The 24,140-nt window shown below is 39.4% G+C and overlaps 1 protein-coding gene and 1 long non-coding RNA gene across 3 annotated transcripts in view; one reads left to right on the forward strand and one right to left on the reverse strand.

The window, feature by feature from the left end:
• Positions 1-14,260, forward strand: part of LOC128109765 (uncharacterized) — a 93,428-nt gene extending 79,168 nt beyond the window's left edge. For both annotated transcript variants that reach the window (XR_008217920.1, XR_008217921.1), the window contains exon 3: positions 13,760-14,260. This is a non-coding gene — a long non-coding RNA (uncharacterized LOC128109765). The remainder of the gene's footprint in view (positions 1-13,759) is intronic.
• On the reverse strand, positions 1,452-5,985 carry Rgs1 (regulator of G protein signaling 1). The gene is made up of 5 exons (XM_052737122.1): positions 5,822-5,985; positions 5,394-5,474; positions 4,734-4,795; positions 2,996-3,159; positions 1,452-2,265 (listed from the first exon to the last, which is right to left on the reverse strand). The coding sequence occupies exons 1-5, from the start codon at positions 5,956-5,958 to the stop codon at positions 2,080-2,082; spliced, it is 630 nt and encodes a 209-aa protein (XP_052593082.1). The 5' UTR covers positions 5,959-5,985; the 3' UTR covers positions 1,452-2,079.
• Positions 14,261-24,140: the final 9,880 nt, after the last annotated feature.

The following is a 24,140-nucleotide window of genomic DNA, read 5'->3' on the forward strand; positions in this document are numbered from 1 at the left end:
CTACAGACAGTAGAGGGAAGATGAATCGAATTTGGTGTTGGTAGAGTCAAAGGAAAGAGATGACTGCAGATGATGAATAACACGGATTCCCCAAGTTTCTCTTACCCTTTGGCCAGCGACATAGTGGAACACAGCCTAATGTAGAACTCATTTGGATTCAATCCAATGGAAACTTAAAATCTCTTCAAACCTGCTTTACATGTTCCTTACCATTACTGTTGCCTGGTGTGTGACAGAGCCTGCATGAGAAATACACAGCCGGTCATGATGGTATGAAGATGATGGGCTGTTGAAAATGATACGGAGCCCAGGTGCAAGGGGATGTACAGATGTACAGATTCTGGGACCTTTATTCTTTCCGTCTTTTTTCTGGGCTTTGTAGGTGCCTTCTTTTCAGAAGGGTCTGAGTTTCCTACTTAGGGGACTCTTTCACCATTGTAGACTTCAGGGGTTTTGGGAACGCCTCTGGTCAGTAGGGGGCAGTGTTGCACAGTAGAAGGCACGGAGACTCTATGTCAGAATAGCTGTCAACCATCCCTAGCCCCATGCCTGCTTCTTTATCCCAAGGCTCCCAGCCCCCGACCACCAAGTCATCTTCAGAATGACTTGATGTTTCCTTCGAAATACAGGTCTCCATGCTACGGCAGTTAGAGATTCTGATTCGGTCAGTCTGGGATGGGGCCAGATATAAGGGTGTGTTTTAACACACAAGGTGATTTTGAGAGTTAACTAATTGTGGAATTTTATCTTTTTGAAGTTTCACTTTCATAGCATTGCTCTGAACATTCCATGAGGAAATTCCTCATGTCTAAAATAACTTTTTCTTCCCCTTTCAAATATGCCATCATTTCTCATCAATTTGAAACTTGAACAGATTGTATAACAGAAAGAAAACTGGTGAAGTTTGTCCAACATAATAGAGAAAGTATAGTATTAACTTAGTGATGCTGAATAGACAGTAGAAAGTACAAATCTTTTGCTTGAATTTTTAAAATTTCTATTATTTTTTGAGATTATAATATAAATAAATATTTCCACCTTCCCTTCTTCCAAGCCCTTCCATGTACTCTCCTGGTTTATTTCAAATTAATGGCCTCTTTTTTCATTAATTGTTACACACATATTTGTGTATAAATTTAGGAATATCTATATACGTCTAATGTATATATATATATACAACTTTTCTAATTTTACATAAATACAACATGCTTGGCCTGTATGATGCTACTGTATGTTTCATGGTGCTGGATAAGTAATTGCCGTGCTCTTCCCTGGGGAAGACTGTTTCTCCCACGCTTAGCATTCCTTAGTTGCCTGTAGTTCTTTGTGTCGGCCTCATGGACTTTCCCTTGTCCACTGTAGCTTGTATATTGTTGACCTCATTCAATTTTTTTTTTAAACCAGAGTAATAAAAAAAACAGAGTCGAAATTGACAAAGTAGAAGACATGTCTCTATTTTAATATAAAGCTCACATTTATTTTTGACACTGTGATAATTTAATTTACAAATGTGTTATGACTTCTTAGTTTTAAGAAAAATAGCTTAGGTTAAATACACAATTCTCTTCCTCAACTCCAAGTCAAATACAATTAAATAAACAAATAACAAAATTCTTCGTGTCAATGATAGCAACTGTTATTTACAGCACCTATTTTGGCCTGGCCATCCACAGGAAGGAGATTGCAAGAGTTCAACACAATCTGCATAACATGGAGCATACATGTCCGCTGCTCCTGCAGCTTACAGCTCATTGTAATCCGTCTCGTACAAACAGTTCGTAATTTCCATCTTGCCAGTCAGCTGACCTTGCAGTTCTCAGGGTGTTCTAACAGAGTCCCACTATATTTCACGACAGTACCACAGTGTCTCCTCCCCTTTGTCTCTCCATGCTCTCCTTGCTGATGCTTCCTCGAGTCTCTACCTGGATAACTTCCATGTTAATCCTTTCTGAGTCACTTGTCCTTCCACTGGACCTTCTGAGTCACCCAAGCAGGCCAAGGTGATCACGTGGGCCATGCCACTGGCCTTTCCCTTCTGTCCTTGATACTATCTTTTAATTCCTGTCAGTCAGGAACCACTCACTTTAAGCTATTAGCCTGAAGGTCATTTAGAAGATTCAAGTAAATGTTTGATTTCAGGAACCTGGGATAAGAATCCTTTTCCATAAGTGTGTATATGACTTTTTGTGCTTCATCAAAAGATGTGGGGGTTGGTGCTTTAATCTTCTTGGCTGTAGATTCTCGAGTACGGAAGTCAATATTGATCTGAAAAGGAATATTTGTTGATTAATGTCTACTGGCTGTTTATGATACATTTTATTATGCTGTTGGTGTTTCAGATGCACCTTAATAAAATGGTTCTACATTCCTATTTAAATCATTTCAAGCATGTCTTGAATTGCTAATCTAAGCCAGCCCTATACTAGGTGTAGGAGAGCTACAAAAAGATACAGCAAAAAGAGGTTTTTCTTTCTGCTTCTGTTTATGGTGTAGTTGGGAAAACCAAAACCAAATAGACTTGAAAAATTTAAATATCCATATAAAGTAGTCCATATACTAAAACAGAGTGTCATGGACATTTTAGGTTTACTGATTGGGAGTATTTTCCTGTAAGACTGACATTGCTAAGTAGCTGCACGTGTGTCTGCTGCTTTGATTGTGTGTGTTGTAGTAGTCTCCATTTTATTCTTATGTGAGTTGCAATAGTTCACTAAGGGTCCCTTAACATACTGGTTTGGCCTGGCTTACCTCATTCCATTCCCCCGCCCAATCAAATTGGACAGTTTTGAAAAATCAGTATTTTTTATCTCTATACTGTTATTTTTTCAAATACAGGGAATAGTCCCACTGCATTGAATGCACAAATGCACATACCTGTATATAACTAATACCATGAGACCAAGGACTTCAACCTAATCTGTGTACTGAATGCTATTTCTCTATGTAGGTAAAATTTACACACACCTATGCTAATGATAATGACCTTAATACTCACTTGTTTTGCAGCATCTGAATGCACAAATGCTTTGTATATGTTCTCTGCTTTGCTACTCAAAAGCTCAGATTCCGTTTTCTTATAGTCTTCACAAGCCAACCAGAACTCAATATTCTCTTCACTGAATTCAGACTTTAGAAAATTTCCAAAGACACTTTGACCAGCTAAAAAGAGAGAGGTAGAGTAAATTAATTGAGTCAGTAAATGAATATACCGTAGAAAGAATTTATAAACAAGTTCTACCATTCCTATATGTACAAAGGTATGAGAGGGCTACTGCTAAAATAGCTGTGCCATAATTTATAAGCAGCCTTAGGGATTCTGTTATGTGTGGAAGAGGAATCTGGTACCAGAGGATCTTGTCCACAGTCACACACTGCTTTGTGTGTTCATGTAAATGTGCTTTGCTTCCTGCAGTATTTAGATTGAAATTGAGCACTGCTGATTATAGAACAATATCATTACTTATAAAAACCAACATCTGAGCAAGTGTGTAGAGTGATTTTTTCCAAGGAAATGTTAATGACTGAAGGGGTTGACATCATGTTGATAATTAAAAATGCAATTTCCTCATCCAAACGATGGTAGTCAGCTAATGTTAGGTCTGCATGTCACCTGTACACTTGGTACACTGAATTACATTTGTTAGTGCGGTTGAGATTTATATGCATTTACTCAGTTAGCTAAACTGTAAACTAAGTCTTGTAATCACATGATCAAACTATGCTGAATTTCTTAGACCCACATCCCCCACACGAGTAATTTTCCTTAGTGTCTTTCTGTGGAGAAGAGGGTGAACTTACTCTTGAGACCAAGTCTGCACTTTTGAATAAAGTTCTAATCCTAATAGTGTTGAAATCCTATCATGGAGGAGAGGAACTGGTTTCATTCTTTTTTTTTTCCTTTCATCAAAACTCTCACAAGCCTCTCATGAGCTTACTTACATTAAAATATGTATAATGGTGCATACTTGCAGAATGTACTAGGTATATCCCAAACATCTTTAAGGCAGTGGTAAACTGTGTCTTTGCATTCGAATCCTTGGTGCCTTTAAAATACCTTCCACATAAGGTGGATGCATGAAAGTTAATAGATATGTGGATCATAGAAGACTAAGTAAATGATTACTACTCTTTATATCCAACTATATAAAGTACATTTTAAGTACCTTTCAAAATAGTAGTTGATATGACATGATATTTGCTTGTCTTTTAAAACTTTGAAACTGCAGCATAATTTTATTTATCTTTATTTTGTTTTTTCAAGGCTATTTTCTTTATGGGTATATATATGTGTGTTCCCCCTTTCGGTTTCCATGTAGGAGCATCTGTGTGCAGTGCCCACAGAGGCCAGAAGAGGGCATCAGATCCTCCAGCTCTGGAGTTAAGGTGGATGGTTGTGAGACAAGTGCCAGAGTATGGGGAAACAAAGTCATGAAGAGCAGCAAACACTCTTAACCAATCAGCCATCTCTCCAGCAACCTAGCATAATTTTAGTTTTGTTCTTGAATCCATGAAAACATGTAATTGTCTTGGCAGATTTGTCTAAAAGGCCGTGGTAAAAATCTAGTGCTATATTACAAAGTCATATTGTGATGAAATTACCAATGACGACAGAAAAACTAAAGTACCTCTTGCATACTCTCCTTCCTTCCTTTGATAAGATGCATTAATCATATACCCAATCTACTAAATTATTGCGCTGCCCCCCAAACAATGCATAGTTAATGGATACTTACTTTGATTGGCAAGAAGTTTTTCCAGAGATTGAGACCACTGCATTACTTCCTCAGCAGAAAGTCTACAATTAATAAAATGACATAAATTAATAAACTAGTTTGTGCAATCCCAAATGAAATAATAATGGCTGCTACCCTTTGATGACTAAGATTCTCATTCTAATGTGTATTATTTTATATGTTATGTTATATATAATATATAAAATATATTGTATATATTATAATATATATTAATTCTCATTTTATGTATAAAATTCCCTTTAATTACTGTAGTTATAAAAAAAAGTCTGTCAAGACAGCCTAAAATATCCAAGTAAATAAAATAGAACAATACAAACATGAGTAGAAAATTGTTGGGACATATTTGTAATCAATGTCCACTGGCTCTAATATGGCCTAATCTTGTTTGTTATGTTACCTAAAGTAAAGGAAGTGCACTGCATACAGTAATTTTGTATGCTGTTTTTTTTAAAGAACAAAGGCTTTATTCTAGCACAGATTGGCTTCAAACAAGTGACAGTCCCCTGCCTCAGCCTTCCATGGGATTACATGGCTGAGACACAAAGACCAGAAGCAAGTGGTGTCAGTATGACACAAAGATGACAGTCAATGTCTATGTTGCTTATACAGTTAGAACATTTCAGTATACTCAGTACATACATGTCTTTGGACTTGGACAGTTTCATTCCAGATTCCAGATGTGGGATCATAGATCTCAGGTATGCTTTCACGTCCATCCCACTACAAAAGACAACAAAGATGAACAATTCTGTAGGAAAGCTCACTTCTTTTATAAAAGGAAAAGAACACAAAGCTAAGGTGTCTGAGAAAGAAGGTAATAATGAAAAATAGCTGATACAATATTCTGCTGTTTTAAAACAGACTCTTTTTTATGAGTCAAAGTCCAGAAAGATTCCCACCCACTGTCCTGTAACACGATTTGTTTTCGAATAAAACTGAATCTCACTTAGAAATCACAACAGATAATTGCTCTGATCTACATAAACTAAATGCCGGCATTCACGTCCATTCATTCATACTCCCTTGGTCGTAAAAGATAATCTAAGAGAGACACTGAAGGAACTTACAAAGTCTTTGGCTTCTTTTTTTGCGTTTTGTCATCTAGAAGTGAATGGCTAGGTTCTTTCAGATCCTTGGGGCTAGCAGAGAAGAACATTCCTGGAATTTTGTCCAGCCTTGGCATGGAGATGGCTGCAGCTCTCATGGTCCTCTCTCAATGAGTGTCTGTTAGTCCACGTCTGCTGCTTTATATAGTGTAGGCAGACAGGCACTTGCTGTTCAAGGAGTCTGTTTATCAAGTGATGTTACCACAGACACTGCAAGTTCCTCCTTTCTTGGTGTGTGGTGACGTGTATCTTGAAGAAAAAAAAAGTGCACAGTGATGTCTTGTGGTTGAAACTCAGCCAAATGAGAGCAGATCATTTGACTAGGAAGGCACACATGCACACAGAGGAGGGCACATGTCTGGAGCAGCAGCGTCAGCCTTTGGTTTGAGGGATTGCTTGTTTCTTCCTGAAAACCGTTATGTTCTGATCATTTTCACATTTGCTATATTTACTGTGTCATGTGGAAATTCAACATTACAGTTGTATCCCCCCTCTATGCCATGGGTAGTTTTTAACTATAAAATCATCTGATCAAAATATTTCACCCCTTTTTTAAAAATTGAAAATAGATTTTTTATACAGTGCATTCTGATTATGGTTTCCCTTCCCCCAAGTCCTCCCAGGTCCCCCTCCTTCCCCACCCACCTGAAACCATGCTCTTTTTCTCTCTATCAGTAGAATACAAACAGGTATCTAAAAAATAACATAGAATACAATTAAACAAACCAGAATAGGTCAAAACAAAGAAAAAGAGCCAAAGAAAACGCACAACAAACAGACACAGAGACACACACATGTTCACACGCACAGAAATCCCATAAAAGCACAAAACTTGAAACCATAATATAGATGCAAAGCACCTAACCCATCAATAGAGAAACATCCTCCTGCAGTAGGTGGGAACAAATACAAAGACCCACAGCTGGACGATGAACAGAGAGCGAGAGACTTTGGAAGACTCCATCCCAAATGGGATTTCTCTATCAAACCTCTTTCTTCAGGAAACCTTGCAGAGGAGGAAAGATTGTAAGAGCCAGAGGGGACAGAGAACACCAAGGAAACCAGTCCTTCTAAACACAGCATGACTCACGCACATATGTACTCATATAGACTGTGGCAGCATGCACAGGGCTTGTATAGGTCTGGGCCAGGTGGGGTCCCAATGTCCAGAGGGGAAGGGAACACATCCCCATGCCTAACCCAGAAGTGATCTGCAAATGATAACTTCTCACAAAGAAAAAATTAGTTTTCTCCAATGGAGTCTCACTGACAATGCAAAACAGCCTTAAGGGCAGGCCTCATGCCCAGCAGTAGATGACCATGGGAACACAAACTGAACAGCATTTTTGGAGGTTCTTTTGGTCTTAGGATGCTTTCTCGAGTTTTTTCTTCCTTCCTTCCTTCCTTCCTTCCTTCCTTCCTTCCTTCCTTCCTTCCTTCCTTCCTTCCTTCCTTCCTTCCTTCCTTCCTTCCTTCTTTTTCTCTCTCTCTCTCTCTCTCTCTCTCTCTCTCTCTCTCTCTCTCTTTCTCCCTCCCTCTCTCTGTCTCTCTCTCTCTCTCTCTCTCTCTCTCTCTCTTTCCCTTACTGATCACAATATTTTAAGAGTTCATCACCACTACCCACAGGAAGAAGCATAAGATTGACATTTTTTTTCCTGATTATTCTGCATCTATCTAGTAATAAGTATACCTATGGGAGGCTGTCTTCACCTTGTGCTGTTTGGACTCTTCACTTATCATTTCCATGACAAGGAAGATTCTTGTTAGAGTTTTTCAAGGTGTGTACAAGATACTTTACCAGTGACACATAAGTTGACCTTAAGGAGAACACTTTTTTTAATGTTATTTTAATAATTAGAGTATAAGTAATGTGTCAAATTGTGATTGTGTGCTAGTAATTAAGAAGAGTACATCATAAAATTAAGGCAAAACCTACAAATAAAAGTGTAATTCACACACAACCATTACATAATGCATAAAAATACCAATCTTTAAAAACACAGTCTCTGAAGAAAAATTCAAGGGAAAGCCAGTTTGTTTGGATAGATCATTCATTTGTACTAGTTAGGAAATAATTGAACTTTTGGCAATGTCTCTGGAGAGGTATAGTCTAGTTTCAATTGAGATGATTACATTAAAAACCATTACTATTGACAAATCATTTATCAGGGTAGAGTTATTAATGAAATATAAGATCTTACAGAGTTTATATGGGATGTATGGCATTTTGTACCATGGCCAATTTAACTCTGAGTGGCTTGAATTTGCTTCTGAAAAGATGATAGCTTTTATTAGAGAGGTTTCTGGTGGAATTAGGTAAAGTTGACTGAAAAAAAGGAGGGGAATATTAACTTTCCTTGTCCTGGTTTTAATTATTGTGATACATAATGCCTGCAGTAAATATTTAAATATTACAAAATTCACTATGGCTATGAATGACTATTTTGTGCACTGGTATCATCTGATGTTGAAAAGATAACATGATTCACTTAAGAATGAGAAGTAGTGAGATGAGCTGGCCACTTTGAAAGTGACCCAAACAAAACCGATAGGGCTGTGATGGATGACGTAAAGACGTGCTTGTTTACTTCCTGTGGTCCAGCTCAGACTTACTTTCCTGTTAAAATCTTCACCATTTCTCTCGTTTGTTTATTGATAACCTCTCGCTCCTGTAGATAACTGTGGGCAAGTTATGCTTGAGAAACGTAAAGGTTATTTTAATGAACTATGATTACTGTTATCCAAATATAGTGGCAATTTCCGAAGAATTATTTTGCAAGAATTGTTCCTTTGGATGTTATGAGCATTAGAAGAAACATTAATAGCAGCAGAGGTTATGGCAACAGATTTGCTTGGCATCTGTTAGATTTTTTTTTTTATTGTTTTAAGGAACCATACCCTTTCTGGATAAGAAAAATGTGTTTTTGTTTGGTTAATTTTACTAAAATAATATGAAAGGTAATGGGTTTCATTATGTCATTTCCATACATTGTTCCCATTGCCTCTCCTTCTTCCTCCTTCCTTTCTCTCCATGCTGTCTCCTACATTTCCTTTTATCTCCCAACAGCTCCTCTTCTATTTTTATGTCAACTACATGCTATTATCTTGTTTTTTCTCCCCCACCCCCTCCACATTGAGATCTCATTTTTCCTTTAGGCTTTATTTTCTAGCTTCCTGATTCTGCATGCTCATGGGTGTGCATGCACACACACACACACACACACACACACAGGCACAACAGACATATACACACAGACACACACACAGATACACATGCACACACACACACACACACAAACACAGACACAGAAAAACACACAGAGAGACACACATACACAGACACACAGACACAGACACACACACCACATACACACACCACACACACACACCACACACACACACACACACACACACACAGACACAACAGACATATACACACAGACACAGACACAGACAACACAGACACAGACACACACACATAGATACACGTGCATATACACACACACAAACACAGGCACATAAAAACACACAGAGAGACACACATACACAGACACACACAGACACAGACACATATAACACACACACACACACACACACACACACACACACACACACTTAGTATGTGAGAGAAAACATCCATTCTTTGCCTTTCTGAGTCCGTGCATTTTATAAGTTCCAGCTCTGGCCATTTTCCTTCACAGGTCGTGGTTTTATTCTTCTCTTTGGCTTACTGAAGTTCCACTGTGCACATGTGCAATGTCTTCTTGATCAGTTCACCTGTTGTTGCTCATCTAGGATGTTTCCATTTTTTAAGCTATTTTGAGTAGTGCATCAATAAATGGATGTGCAAGTATCTGTGTGACTTAGAATCCTATGGGTATATGGCCAGAAGGTGGACAGCTATGTCGTATAGTAGTTCCATTAAAATAAATTTTTTTAACTTCCATAATGAGTGTACCATTTTATGTCCCACCAAAAATGAGGAGAAGTCCTCTTTCCCCCACATTTTCTCAGTATTTCCTATCATATATTTTCTTGATAATAGACAAGCTGAATATGGTAAGATAGAATCACAAAGTAATTTTAATTTACATTTTCCTGATGGCATGGGGTGTTGTACAAAATAGTTGTTATAAAAAGTGCCCTCTTGACACCACATTAAGAAACTGTACTCTAAGAAAAAAAGTATATTTACTTCTTATGTATGAAGGAACTGCATTAATACTTTCAACTTATTTCTACCACAGCACAGTTCTTTAAGCTCGACCATTGGCAAGTAGGTATAATGACATTCCTAAGCTCAAATACAAAAATAAGTTCTTGAAAGAGGGCGTCCTTCTGAAATTCCTAACTAAAAACTGACAATTGAAACCACTCCTTTTAAAAAGGCCTCTTGTCAGCCCGTACAAGGCCTATACATGTCCAGGTCAGGCAGATTTGGCCCAGGTGTATCAGAAATGACTGAGGAATACAGACAAGGTGCTGGAGGGTCTCTATCAATCTTATATACTGCCACTGTCAGGTTTTTCTTTATAAAATTAATCAAAAATAGAAAAACTGCCAAGTAGTTTCACTAAATCATTAAGTGTGTTTGAAGATAGAGATTCACAAAATCCAGTAGAGAAAAAAAAAAAGAGCCACAGCTTTCAGAAGTTTTCTCATGCTTACCTTTTCTCTGTGGAATTGTCCTTAAATAACCAGGTCTGAGTCTTAAGAAAAGTAATGCTTATTGTAGTCTTAGTGGTTTCTATTTGTTAAGCAGTAGGCTTATTTTTTAAAGCAGTGTTAGACTCACAGTAAAACTGAATAAAAGGGGAAAGAGTTCTTATCCCCTACCCTGTCCCAAACTCTACCATGATCACCACTTGTAGCTGAAGTTTTCTCCAGTCCTGCCTGGCCCACGGTCAGGACAAATCTCTCTCACCCGCCAGTCCCGCAGCTGCTCCGACCCAACCAAGTAAACACACAGAGACTTATATTGCTTACAAATTGTATGGCCATGTCAGGCTTCTTGTTATCTAGTTCTTCTATCTTAAATTAAGCCATTTCTATTAATCTTTACTTTGCCACAGGTCTCGTGGCTTACTGGTACTTTACATCCTGCTCCTCTTGTGGCGGCTGGCAGGCATCTCCTCCCCAGCCTTCCTGTTCCCAGCATTCTCCTCTCTCTTTGTCCCACCTATACTTCCTGCCTGCCTACTGGCCAATCAGCACTTTATTTATTAACCAATCAGAGCAACACATTCACAGCGTAGAGAACATCCCACAGCAACCACTCATTAGTGTCATCTATTTCTTATAACCAATGGACCTGTGTTGATATATTATTGTTATCCAAAGTACAGAGTTGACACTAGTGCTCATTTTGGATACAGCATATTCTATGAGCTTTCACGTGTGAATGGTGATGCACATTTACTCTCATGACATCATACAGAATGGCTTCTTTTCTCCCAAAATACCAGTTTATCTGCCTATCTATTTAGAGACAGGGTCTCATGTAGACAAGTTGGCTTTGAACTAACTGTGTCTCTGAGGATGACTTTGAACTTCTGGTACTCCTGCCTCTACCTCCTGGGTGGTGGGATTCCAGGATTAAGCCACTATGCTCAGTTTTATGTAGTGCTGAGAGATTCAGTGAACATGGGGTTTTGTGTGAGCAAGGCACAAACACTCAACAAATACAAATGAGCTACACCTCCAGCCTAGTATCATAGTCTTAAGAATGGTTATAATTTTTAATGAGAAAATTTGGAAAATCTTTGTAATATTGTACAAACCTTGTAGCAATTAAGAATTATGGGGCAAAGGACAATTTGAGCATGAAGCTGTCTTAAAAATAAAAACGTACCTATACTGGAAGCGTATAGGCAGACATTTTGATCCTTTAAAACAACAAATGTAATTGCATTCTTGCAATGGAAGTCTTGTAAGGTACTACAAATCGAAAGCAGGATGAATCTATGTCTCTGGGTACTTAAAGTAGGCATAGTAGGGTAGACTGATATTTAAGCAAGTGATGGCAATGATAGGCAGCATCAAAAGGAGTGCACGGAAGGAACACAGATAGAGAGATTGGCGTTGAAAGCTTGGGAAATGAAGCAACACACTATTGGACTGGCTGCAAAACCCACATTCACTCTTTGCCTCTTCTAGTGTGTTTAGCACTCATTAGAAAGTAGAGACCATAGCAATACAGAGAGAGGGGCTTCAGTAAGTAGATAACCTGTTGCACATTTCAGGCTTGTGAAAGAATGGATCCTACAGGTAGGCTTTCAGAGCTTTGAAAGGGCTTTGGTAGATACTTTTGGTTAGTATAACACTTCAGTTAAACTGCTAGTCTTTTATGATTCCTTATGACCTGACTCACTATTTCCACTTATTATCTGGGTCCTGGGCATCAGAAGACTCCTCCAGGGTCTTTAGTGTTGATACTGCTACCAACAGTGTTTCTAAGAGTTTATTTGCAAAAGTGTTAAAAAATTTGAATTGAAATGAGTTACTGTGTGCATGGTGGCAGGGACAGTCCTGTCTATTTCTTATTATTTTTGAATTAGAAGACTAAACATTTAGACTTGCTTATTTTTTAATCTTCTAAATCTTTTTAATCTGCTGATAGAATTTTTTTTTTTCAAAAACAGATGTCTGCAAAAAGGTGAAATTTTTAGAGCTCAGAAAATTGCAACTGAGCAAGATAAGAATCTAGTTTCTTTTTCTTGCCCTGCTCTGATTAACTTCTAGTCAACACTGAATTTCTTGTTTCTATAATCTGATCCTTTATAAGAAATAGGACATGAGATGTTTAGATTCTCAGACACATATGATTTTATGAAATCTTATTCATCTTACCTGGACTCTTTTTACAAATTAGCTTTTTACTAATACCATTTTCCAAGTCACTCTTTAAAGAACCAAATAAATCTTTAGCCAATATCATTTCTGATATGGTTTTTCTCACATTGGATTAGTTTTCATTTATTATCACCCTATTTTTCTGTAAGCTTTTCAACATGGGAGAGCAATGTCTGAATAAATCTTAATGTGTTTGGCAAATAAAATTAAGGATAATCATGAAGCAAGCACAGTGTCACCATGTCCAAACAAATAGAGAACTTTGCTAGAAAAACATTAGCAATTATTTGAGGTTTTGATGGAATATCCTGTCTCACAGCCTGAGACCTGAATAGAAAATATAGGAGCTCAAAGATAAGCACATAGAGGTAATTTGAAAGAGTATATTTTAAATAGCAGGGAGTAAGTGACTGTGTAAACCTTTCAAGATTTTAATAGCAGGAGTCCAGCGATTTGCTGCTACTACACCTAGAAGCGGTGACATCAATGACTTATTTCTGTTTCCCTTTTTTCATTATAGGATGTGATTTTCATAGAAAAATCTGTTAAGATGTATGATTGCTCTAGTCTTCCCACAACCGTCTTACTTGGTGCTTGCAGACACAGTAACTGCTTTTCCTTTATATCCTTCATATTGTTTTGCTCTGTGTCTGTTAGCATATCTACTCCATGCCACATGTATAGAGCTGGTGGCTACGTAGAGCCTTCACCTTTACAGACTAGTGTTCATGGTACTGGAAGGTACTCTGCATGCTAACACAGGAGAAAGGTAAACACCAATCCAACTACAAACTCTTCAATCTATAGTGATGAACTGCCTGCAAGATTCACTGTGTGATAATGGTATAAGCTTGTGAGAGTAGCCAGCCACTATCTGATTGGGTTTAGGGCCCACTACATGAGATGGAGCTCATGCTTGACACGGTGCTGGTGGCTGAGAACCTGACACCAGATAGGTCAGGGACCTAGGGAAAACCAAATATAACTGTTCTGCGGAAGGAACACAGCCATAAAATGATTCCTAATGAAATTTTGCTATATTCACAGGTCAGTGACTTGCTCAACCATCATTAGAGAAGCTTCCTCCTGCAGTAAATGGAAACAAATACAGAGACCCACTGCCGGACAGTTTGCAAAGAATGAGAAACTTTGGAACACCCAATCGTTAATGGGATGCCCTCATTAAATTCCTCTCTCAAAGCTCAGGGAAACATGCAGAAGAGGAGGCAGAAAGACTCCAGGAGCCATAGGGAGTGGAGGACACCAAGGAAACAACGTGACCCATGTCCATATGAACTCATGGAGACTGAGGCAGCCTGCACTGGTCCTGCACAGGTCTGTGCCGGACAGGGTCCCATCGCTGAGAGAAGTGGACACATGCTCCTATCCCTAACACAGAAGCTATCTCTAATTGATAACCACTCGCAAATGAAAAATTAGTCCTGTTCAACAGAGTCCCACTGGGGATAGAAATGACTCATTATAAGGGCAGGCCCCATGCCCAGCAGTAATTCGCCAACATTAAACCAGCTCTGTGGTGTCTTTGGAGGTTCTTTGTCTCATTGACCTATTTTCTTTTGTTTGTTTTGTCATATTCTGGTTTGTTTGGTTTTTTGTTTTATCTTATTTTATTGTATTTTATTATCATTCTTTCGATGCCTGTTTTATAGTGAAAGACAGAATGGATGTGGATTCAGACGGGAAGGGAGATGGAGAGGATGAGAGGAGATCATGGAAGAGGGGGAAACTGTAATCAGAATACATTATATGAAAAAATATATTTTCAGTAAAAGAAAAATAGAGGCAAGGAAATGAAGAGTGGCATGAGTCTCACAGCAACCAACGTATGTGTGCTGGGAGCTCACTGCCATAGAAACGGGAATGCCATTGAGCTTCGCAATGGCCGTAGTAGTGTGCAGGCATACAGAGTGTCTAGACAGACTTAACGTACAGGGATGGCCATGGGAGAAAGCCATGTTGTGGTGGTATTGTGTTCCCCAAAATATTGTGCACCCTAATAAACTTATCTTGGGTCAGAGACAGAACAGCCACTAGATACAAAGGCTAGAAAATGGTGGCACTCACATTTTCTGCCTCTGGAATTCCAGAGGCAGAAATCCATATGTTCAAGGATACAGCCAAGCTGGGTGACTCATGCCTTTAATCCCAGAAAGCGAACCTTTAATCCCAGGGAGTGATAGCAGATAGCAGAAAGGTATATAAGGCGTGAAGACCAGGAACTAGAAGCATTTGACTGGTCAAGCTTTCAGGCTTCTAGCAGCAGTTCAGCTGAGATTCATTCTGGATGAGGACTCAGAGGCATCCAGTCTGAGGAAACAGGATCAGTTGAAGAACTGGCAAGGTGAGGAAGCTGTGGCTTGTTCTGCTTCTCTGACCTTCCAGCATTCACCCCAATAACTGGCCTCAGGTTTGATTTTTATTAATAAGAACTTTTAAGATTCATGCTACACCATGTTGCAAAGACAGAGATAAATAACTGTGTATTCAGTATACAGACACTGATGTATAACTACAAGGGTCAAGAGCAATCAGGTCCTTGAAACAGTAGTAAAGGATGGTAGTTACCAGGCCTGGGTGCTTGGGAAGGGGTTTTAAAAGCTGTCTAGAACATACAGAGATAGAGATTAAATAATTGGTTTCCAAGAAGGAAGGCAGAGAGTGGAAGGAGAGGCATGACCACATGGATTGGTGTATAGCTTTGTAACTCTGAGCCATCCAAAACAATGTATATGCTGTTCACTCTCCTCTTAATCAAATAAAAACTGCCAATTACTTCAGTTCAATTAGGAGTAGTGAAAAGTTCCTGTTGCTGAGTCCTGTTGAGTTGCCTATAGATTTACATAGGACTTCCGTGATTATAAGCACTAGTGACCCCACAGTAGGTAACAATACCTGAAGCCTCTTGGAGCATTTCAAAGAGTCAGCGAAACGCTGAACAAAGTGATCCCTTAAAGTCAGTTTAGCCAGAGCTTAAGAGTCCTCAGAACCCCTGTAAATTATGAATGTGCTGAGTCCAGGACCTGCTACAAATCGGGAAAGCGTCTCAACAAGTTTATATTTCCCGTCTCCCAAGGCAGGGACCGCTCATGTATAAACAGCAGCTTTTTGTCCCTCTTTTCCTCTCTGGTGGGTTTTGTCTTATCATCACTGAGTGGTAGAGTACACTTAGGGAAAATTCAGAGAAAAGCAAGAAAAAAAAAAGTCTTGTCTCGTTTCATCCTGTTTCTCAGTTGGTATGAAAGATCAAGAGACATAAAATCGTAAGCTGTTGGGAATAGATTTTTTTTTTGGAAAAATCTGGTAACATTCATTTGAGAATTTTTCCTTCTCATGTTTGTTTGTTTCCTGTTTGGTTTCTGTATCTTGCTTGTGAGTTCCTGGCTCTTCTCCTTGTTGGTTCTGCTTTGACCAGCTGCTTAGCTGAACAAGTAACAGGACTATCCAAAGAAGAAGGGCACGTGTGGGAGTTTGTTCCATTCCCTTACCCTCTGGCTTCTTGCCTCACACTTTGTTCAGCAAGACCGAGGTATACTCTTTACCTTATTGTCCACCCTTCCAGGAGACTGTGCCTGTCTCTAAAACAGCTGGACTGCATGGCTACATAAAAGGAGGCTACTGAAATAGATCTTGGTGATCAAATAGAAAATTGTTAACGAACCAGAGGTAGGATCAGTTGAAGTCTGGGGTAGCTATGTTTTATATTAGTTAGTAATTACAGGTATGTCTAACGTTATGTGGTATACAGGACTTTATCTACAACTGGCAATTTTTAACTAGAAACATCACTCAGTTTCTTTCCTTTACCTTTTCAAATGTCTTTTCTGCTAAAAGCCTTACAGGGTTGTACCTCCTTTCTTTTCTAACCTTCCTCTTCCTGCTTTGCCAACTTCACTGACCTCTTCATGCACTGAGCATGGCTTCTTGATTTAATTGTGAAAATTTGTTACTAATAGCTGTTCTTTGTGAAATGAGAGGATAAAACAAAACATACCAGTTAGTAATTGGAAGTTGGGGGCTTCTGAATGCTCCATTTTTCCATTTCCCAATAAACGGAAAGGTCTTGAGGCATAGTCTCCAAGCAAAGCGAATTTCCTCTAAATCAACATTTTATGTGATTTTAGCAGGTAAGATCGAGGTTTGGCTTCTGTTGAGTCGTGTATAAAGGGCAATTGAATTTAGTTTCTATCTGGTAAAAAGTAGGGTATAGTGGGAAAACAAGAATATTTCCAAAAATGAAAAAAAAGGTGTGATTTTGAGTGGCAAGTATATTTGAATATAAATTCCACACTCCGAGCAAGAGAGGCATCTCCAATCCAGGCCCAGGCGTGAATGTCATTGTCATTTCATTAAGCTAACAGACAATGAAAAAGTCTTACTTTGGATGGCCTTTCCATCTCACTAAACGCACAAGCCAAAATGCCTAAATGGTGCGTGGAGCCTGACATGACATGACTTAACTCCTGATTTTTTTTTTTTTTTTTTTTTTTTTTTGGTGACAGCATCTCTAATTCTCATGGTCCCACATTCACCTCCAGCCACACTGGCCTCCTGACTGATTCCGAACGTGACAGGCCCATTTTCATGTTGGGACTTTTAATACTGGCTATTTCTTTTGGCCAGAATAGCCCCAGATACCCATTTTATTAGCTTCAAGTTGTTAGTAAAAATGTCAACTTTACAGCAGGGCCTCTGACAACCACTGTAGTTCCATAGCTGTTGGTTCCTCTCCATCTTGGCAACAAATTATCTTTGATTTGTGTTTTCATTTTCGTTCTACTTAATAGCTTCCAATGCACTGAACTCCACATCATATACTTGTGTTTCTATTGGATAGAATGAAGAATCCACAAGGTCAGGGGTATTTATTAGCCTGTTTAACCCCAATATCCTGAAGAGTACCTGGGACATACGAAGTGCTGGGGGAAAGATCCACAAAGCATTGAACCTTATGGGCCAATCCTCATATTAGTTCTATTTACCTAATCTGAAAACATTCATTAACTGCCTATTGTATTTTAGTCATTCTACTGTGTTTGAGGAAATAAAAGGTGAATCTCTATGGAGAGAGATAAATAAATGGAACCCTTCAACACATGTCTTAAGTACGCTATGTAAGGCTAAGCACAGAGTGTTCTTGGAGGATCTGTACTGGTCACTAATCCGTAATAGAAAAGGTTACCAAGGATTCATTCATTTTATTTATTCAACAAATAAAACCTACTATACACCAAGAACTTCCAAAAAGGTATCAACCAGTATATATCTTTTCCGTTTGTTTGTTTATCATCTGTCTGAGCAACTGTCTTGCTAACTCATGGTTTCAAAAGGATGAAAACCAGAGGCCAAGGATGAAGCAGAAGGATGTTCCAAAGGACCCAGGACCCTGATGAGATCGTGAAGTCACAGGTATACCTGGGTGGGAGGCATCCATAGTTCTTACACAGAAAAAAAAAAAATGAAAGGATCTCACCTGATTTGTTTGCCATTTTTTGCCTTAATTTCTATTTTTTAAAATATATAGTATGTTCTATTGCTGTTTTACTTTGAATTTGTACTTTTGTGATTAACTTGGGTGTGTGGATTTTGAGGTAGCCTTTATAACTCTGACTTTGCATTTCACACTTGCTCATGTATATGTTATAGTAGTATTCTATACTGACTATGAAATATAATGAAGTGTTTGTGCCCTATTTCCTCTACCTCTTTCCCTTTTTACTATAATACAATTTTGTTATCTTTTTTCTTGTCTTGTCTTGTGAAAGATTTGAGTCATTTATCAGTATACCTTGACCTACCATCCTTAAGAGAGGTTGTTTCACAGTCAACGGTGAAAGAGAAGGAAATCAGCAACCTGCCATCACGTCTAACCTCTTTCTCAGTCTAGTTTATTAGTTTGGAGTGTGAGTTGCAGGTTTATTGCATCAAAGGCTAGATGAATGATACCGATTCAAGCCTTTCTGGGAAGAGTTTATACCCCAGATAGAGATGAGGCTATACAAAGCCTCATCCAGGTATGTTTTGAATGCTTTCTCCAGTTTTGTGTTATCGACTCCTTTCTGCTATGAGGCTAAGGGGCCCCTTTCTAGTGGAGCAGACTAGTGGAAATTCACCCAGCTTTTAAAGGTGTGACCTCTTGTATCTTATGTAACAAAATCACAAAACATGTCCAGCATGGAGAGCTCACTGTGTACTTGAGTTTTCTCCAGCTTCTAATCCATCCTCTCAGCTCTTGCGGTCACCAAGAGTTCTACAAATATTGTATCTCCTCTCCCTTGCGGAGTTTTCTGTGCTGATTTTAAAATCCCACCTTATACTTGTATTTAAATTGGGCAAGTCTGAGAGTTCTTGAGAATTACCTAATTAACAAAAGAAAAAAGAACGTGAGGCCTGGCTAACTATAAAGTAGGGAACATTGATTTTAACTTTCCTCTCACTCAAATTAGGGGAAATAACAAAGGTAGAATTTTTTTGCATGGTACTTAGAGGAAGAATATTTTATGAAAATAGTTATGTAAATTGTTAGACATGTTCAAACATATGATAACTGGTAAAGTGTGTGTGCGTGTGTGTGCGTGTGTGTGCGTGTGTGTGTGTGTGTGTGTGTGTACCCGTTTCAGCTTCTTAAAAAAAAATAAGCCTTAGAATTCTAGATCAGATGTGCAGATCCATGTGTGCTGATTTTATCTCCTCTCCAACTGTGAAGGAACTCTTCATATTACAAGGTAGAAATGGTGAAGTTTGGATTTCCTAGGAAAATGCTCTGAGAAAGTTGTTCGTATGCAGCAAGTTTATCTCCTTTTGATTTGGGATTCTGTGTCTATGGGTCCCAGGGAAGTAGCATAGAGCCAAGGCAGGGGTTTGGATCAGTTTCCTTTATAACTCAGGCCTCAGGCAGTCCCATGACTGCTACAGATGCCAGACCTGCCCTTCAGACCATGCCCACCTTAAGGCATTGGAGCTATTTCTTGAAGTCTTTCACTGATTGTTCTGGTCTACAGCCTGTCTCAAAGAAAGGGATGTGTGGGGCAGGAGAGATGGCTCAGTGGTTAAGAACACTGAGTGTTCTTCCAGAGGATCTAGGTTCAATTCCCAGCACCCACATGGCAGCTAATAACTGTTTGTAACTCCAAGATCTGACACCCTCACATGGACGTACATGTAGCTTAAGTTTTCCTGCCTGGCCCACAGCCAGGACAAATCTCTCTCACCTGCCAGTCCCACAGCCGCTCAAACCCGACCAAGTAAACACAGAGACTTATATTGGTTACAAACTGTACGGCCGTGGCAGGCTTCTTGCTAACTGTTCTTCCAGCTTAAATTAATCCATTTCCATTAATCTATACCTTGCTACATGGCTCGTGGCTTACCGGCATCTTCACATGTGGCTTGTCATGGTGGCGGCTGGCAGTGTCTCTCTGACTCAGCCTTCTACTTCCCAGCTTTATTCTCCTCCTTGTCCCGCCTACACTTCCTGCCTAGCCAATGGCCAATCAGTGTTTTATTTATTGACTAATCAGCAACACATTTGCCATACAGAACATCCCACAGCACATACATGCAGGCAAAACACCAGTGCACATAAAATAAAAATAAATAAATTTCAAGAAAAGAAAGGGATGTGAGACAGGCCTCTTTGTAAGCTGGTAGAATGAATTCATCAGTTCTGATATGCAAAGAATGGGTAGCATACCACAGTGGTCACTATGACAAAGACATTTATCATCAGTGAGGATTGCATTCTTCACTAGGTGAATATTTGTGTTAGTAGGCTACATATAACATCATCAGTTTCATTGATTAAAAATTGCTAGGTCTTGACAACTTCATGTGGTATATAACTCAATAAATTATGTGATTGTGATAATTGCGATTTATGTGACTCTATCCAGTAGTAGAAATACCAGTAGTTCACAGAACTGCTGATCTTGCCAATTTCTATTGAATGGCACTCTAAAGTCGCCAATGGTTTGGGTTGTTTGTTTATTTTTGGATTATAGCTTAATTACAACACCTTCTGAACTCTCCTATATACCCCTCCCAACTCTCCTTCAAATTGATATCCTCTTTTTTCACTAACTGTTATTGCACACATATGTGTATTTTAATAAACATATATTTCTACATATTACCTGTTGAGTCCATATAATGCTACTTGTATGTATGTTTTCAGGGCTGACATTTGGCACTGGACAACCAATTGGTGTTCTCTTCCCTGGGGAGGGCCACCTCTCCTGCTCCAAGATTTACTCAGTTGCTTATAGTTCCTGTGTAGGTTTGAGGCCACGTGGCTTGCTCCCATGCAGTCTGACATGTTCAATTAACTCATGTTTGGGTAGTCATGTTGGTGAGTCTTTTTTTGTTTTTGTTTTTGTTTTTAATGTTTTCAACACAGGGTTTCTCTGTATAGTTTTAGTGCCTGTCCTGGATCTCAATCTGTTGACCAGGCTGGCCTTGAACTCACAGAGATCTGCCTGGCTCTGCCTTCCGAGTGCTGGGATTAAAGGCATGGGCCACCACTGCCCAGCCCTGTGGGTGAGTCTTTATGGGCATCACTTCTAATGTGGGATCCTTTGGCTTTTTGAGTCTCTTTGCCCCCTCTTCCACAATGTTCCCTAAGCCTTTGGTACTGGAGTATTTGGTAGATATATTCACAGGGACTGGACTCCAAAATTCGGCATGAACTAGAACTGATCTGAATGCCCCCTCTCTTTCACGGTACCTGAAGGTACTGTGCATGCTTCCAATGAACTGTGTTTATTTTTAATGATGCCAACATCTTTAGCAATCACACTATCTTTCTTTCCATACCACTCTTGTGGAGAACTTTTCAACTTTCCATAATTCTTTCCTTGCCAAACTTTACATTTTTTTTGTCTTTCTGTCCTTTCTTTCTATAACTCTGATATGAGCAATGAGCAGTAACCATGTATAGTCTGAATCCTATCCTATCTTGCAATTCACCCTGTCGAGTGAATTACTTCATTACTTTTGAATTCAACCTCGGGTAAGATTTTAGGACAGAGGCAGAATGCAGTGAGACTCTTTGTAAAACTATAACTTTGTGGAAAATAGCCCAATAACCTATAGTTTTTATTCCCTTCCATAACCAAATTAACTAGGCTTCCCTGTTCAAATCTGTCTCAAAATTCTGGTCTTCCCTAATCTCACTAGACTGACCCATCAAACTCTGCTTACAGCATTGCAAGGCTTCTTTGTGATTTTTATTTTCATTGGCTGTGTATGCATATATGTTTATGTGAGCATGTGTGAATGCAGATCCATGAATGCCATAGCATGCTTAGATAGGGGTCAGAGCATAATCTCAGGTGTGGGTCCTTGCCATCCTCCTTGTTGAAGACAAATTCTCTTTGTTTTTCCTGCTGTTTGTGTGAGGTTGGATGGCTTGAGAGGTTTTAGGGATTCTACTTATTCTACCTTCTTCCCCATAGGAGCCATAGGGTCACAGAGGCTCATGGCTTTAACTTGACTTAAACTCTGTACTCAGATTGTCATGCTTGCACAGCAAATGGTTTTACCCACTGAGCCATCTCCCCAGGCCAGTCGAGGTCTTCTTTAGCTCAAGATTGCAAACACTTTTGCTGTCCTCCCAGAAACCAGGTCCAAATGCACATGTACCATACACTAGGCTTACCACAGTGGCAGCTCCATTTCTCATCACCAGGTTTCTGTGTGTTACTTTTTCTTGTGGCTGTAGCGAAATGCCTGACAAAAGCAACTTAGGAGTTTGTTCTGGATTACAGGTTAAAGGTCGGACCATCATGGCCAGGAAGCCGTGGAGGCAGGAGCACGAGGCAACTGGCCACATACCATTCCCAGTCAGGAAGCAGAGTGGAGTGAATGCTGGTGCTCAGCTGGCTCTTCCCTTGTTATTTAGTCCAGGCTGCCCATTGGTAGTGTAGGTTTCTCATCTCAACCACACACCTCACAGGTTTGTTCAGCAGACTGTCTCTGTCAAGCTGACAAACAACATTAACAACCACACTATCCCACCTGACATCTTGCAGATTGAGGATTTTCGTTGTGTCCCCTGGGGACTAATCTCACATCTCTGTGATGTCTCAATGTTATGCTCTCTAATCCTTTCAAGTTGTTCTTGGTTCCTGATAGTTTCCCCCAGCAAGTGCTTATCATCGATACTCAGCTAATACTGCAAGAGTGAGCCTCTGTGAACTGTACCGTTCTCTCTGTAGGATGTGTTCTTCTGTTGCTTTTCCTGTTCAGTATTTCTGCTGTGCTCTCTTTGAACTCCCAGATTTATCTCTTTAACTCTGCCTGGGGTTCCTTTATACTCACCAGAGCCTGGATCTCTTCTCTGGGCAGGAAGCTGTCCACTCCCGAGGCTCTCTTCCTTCAGTTCCCACTTCTTAGCAAGCATTGTTCTTTATTGCTTGTTGTATTTTGAGCCCTAGAATAATGAATTTTCTTGAGTATGTTTTTCTTTGACAATTTTACACAACTATACAATGAAATACAGTTATCTACTCCTCCTCCAACATCCCCCACTTTTCCCAATACCCTCCTATCCTAACTTTGTCTTTTTTTCTTTTTTTGTATGTGTGATAACCCACAACATTAAATTAGTGCTGCCCATAAGTGCATGAGGGTGGGATCATCCATTAGAGCATGAGACAGGGTGGGATCATCCATTAGAGCATGAGACACCTACCAGAGCCACACCCTCAAAGAAGAATGATTCTTTCACTTCCAGAGGCTATCAACTGCTAATAGCTCCTCAGTAAGGGGTGAGGCTTAGAGTTCACCTCCCTCATCTAGGTGAGAGTTATGTTGGCTTGATCTTGTATGGGTGTTGTGAAGGTAACCATAGCTGGTGTGATTTCATGACTTCAGTGGTCTTGTCGTGTCCAGAAGACAACATTTCACAATGCTCACTCCTTCATTCTCTAGCTCTTATAATCTTCCAGCCTCTTCTTGCATGATGTTTCTTGAGACATAACAGAGTGGGTAGGGCCATGGGAGTTGATAAAGATGTCACATTCATTCTCTTCTCAGAATGTTGACCAACATGTCTCTTCATTGACTGATGTCCACTGCAAAAAGAAGCTTCTCTGATCAAGTTGAGGGCAACTCTGGTCCTGGGTCAGATTCAGTAGCTGTGCAGGGTGTGCAGCTTCTGCTGAAGCTGATATGAGTTGTGGCACTCCCTACACACCTCTGAGTCCTACCCATACTCAGAACCAGTCTACAACTCTGGGTTGAGACCACACCCCTTCCGCTCCAATAGTAAATTTTTGAATAGTGAAATTTATGTTTAGTGACCCCATAATTTCAGAGTTAATAGTTTTATGCCACTTTTAGACTGGTTTAATCATTCCTTACCTCTAATTTATTTTTGCCATAACACTACACACTATTAAAAAAACCTATC

The sequence above is a fragment of the Peromyscus californicus genome, unplaced genomic scaffold, assembly GCF_007827085.1.
Source record: "Peromyscus californicus insignis strain IS unplaced genomic scaffold, ASM782708v3 Scaffold_14__1_contigs__length_90479793_seg_2, whole genome shotgun sequence".
Classification (NCBI taxonomy): Eukaryota; Metazoa; Chordata; class Mammalia; order Rodentia; family Cricetidae; genus Peromyscus; species Peromyscus californicus.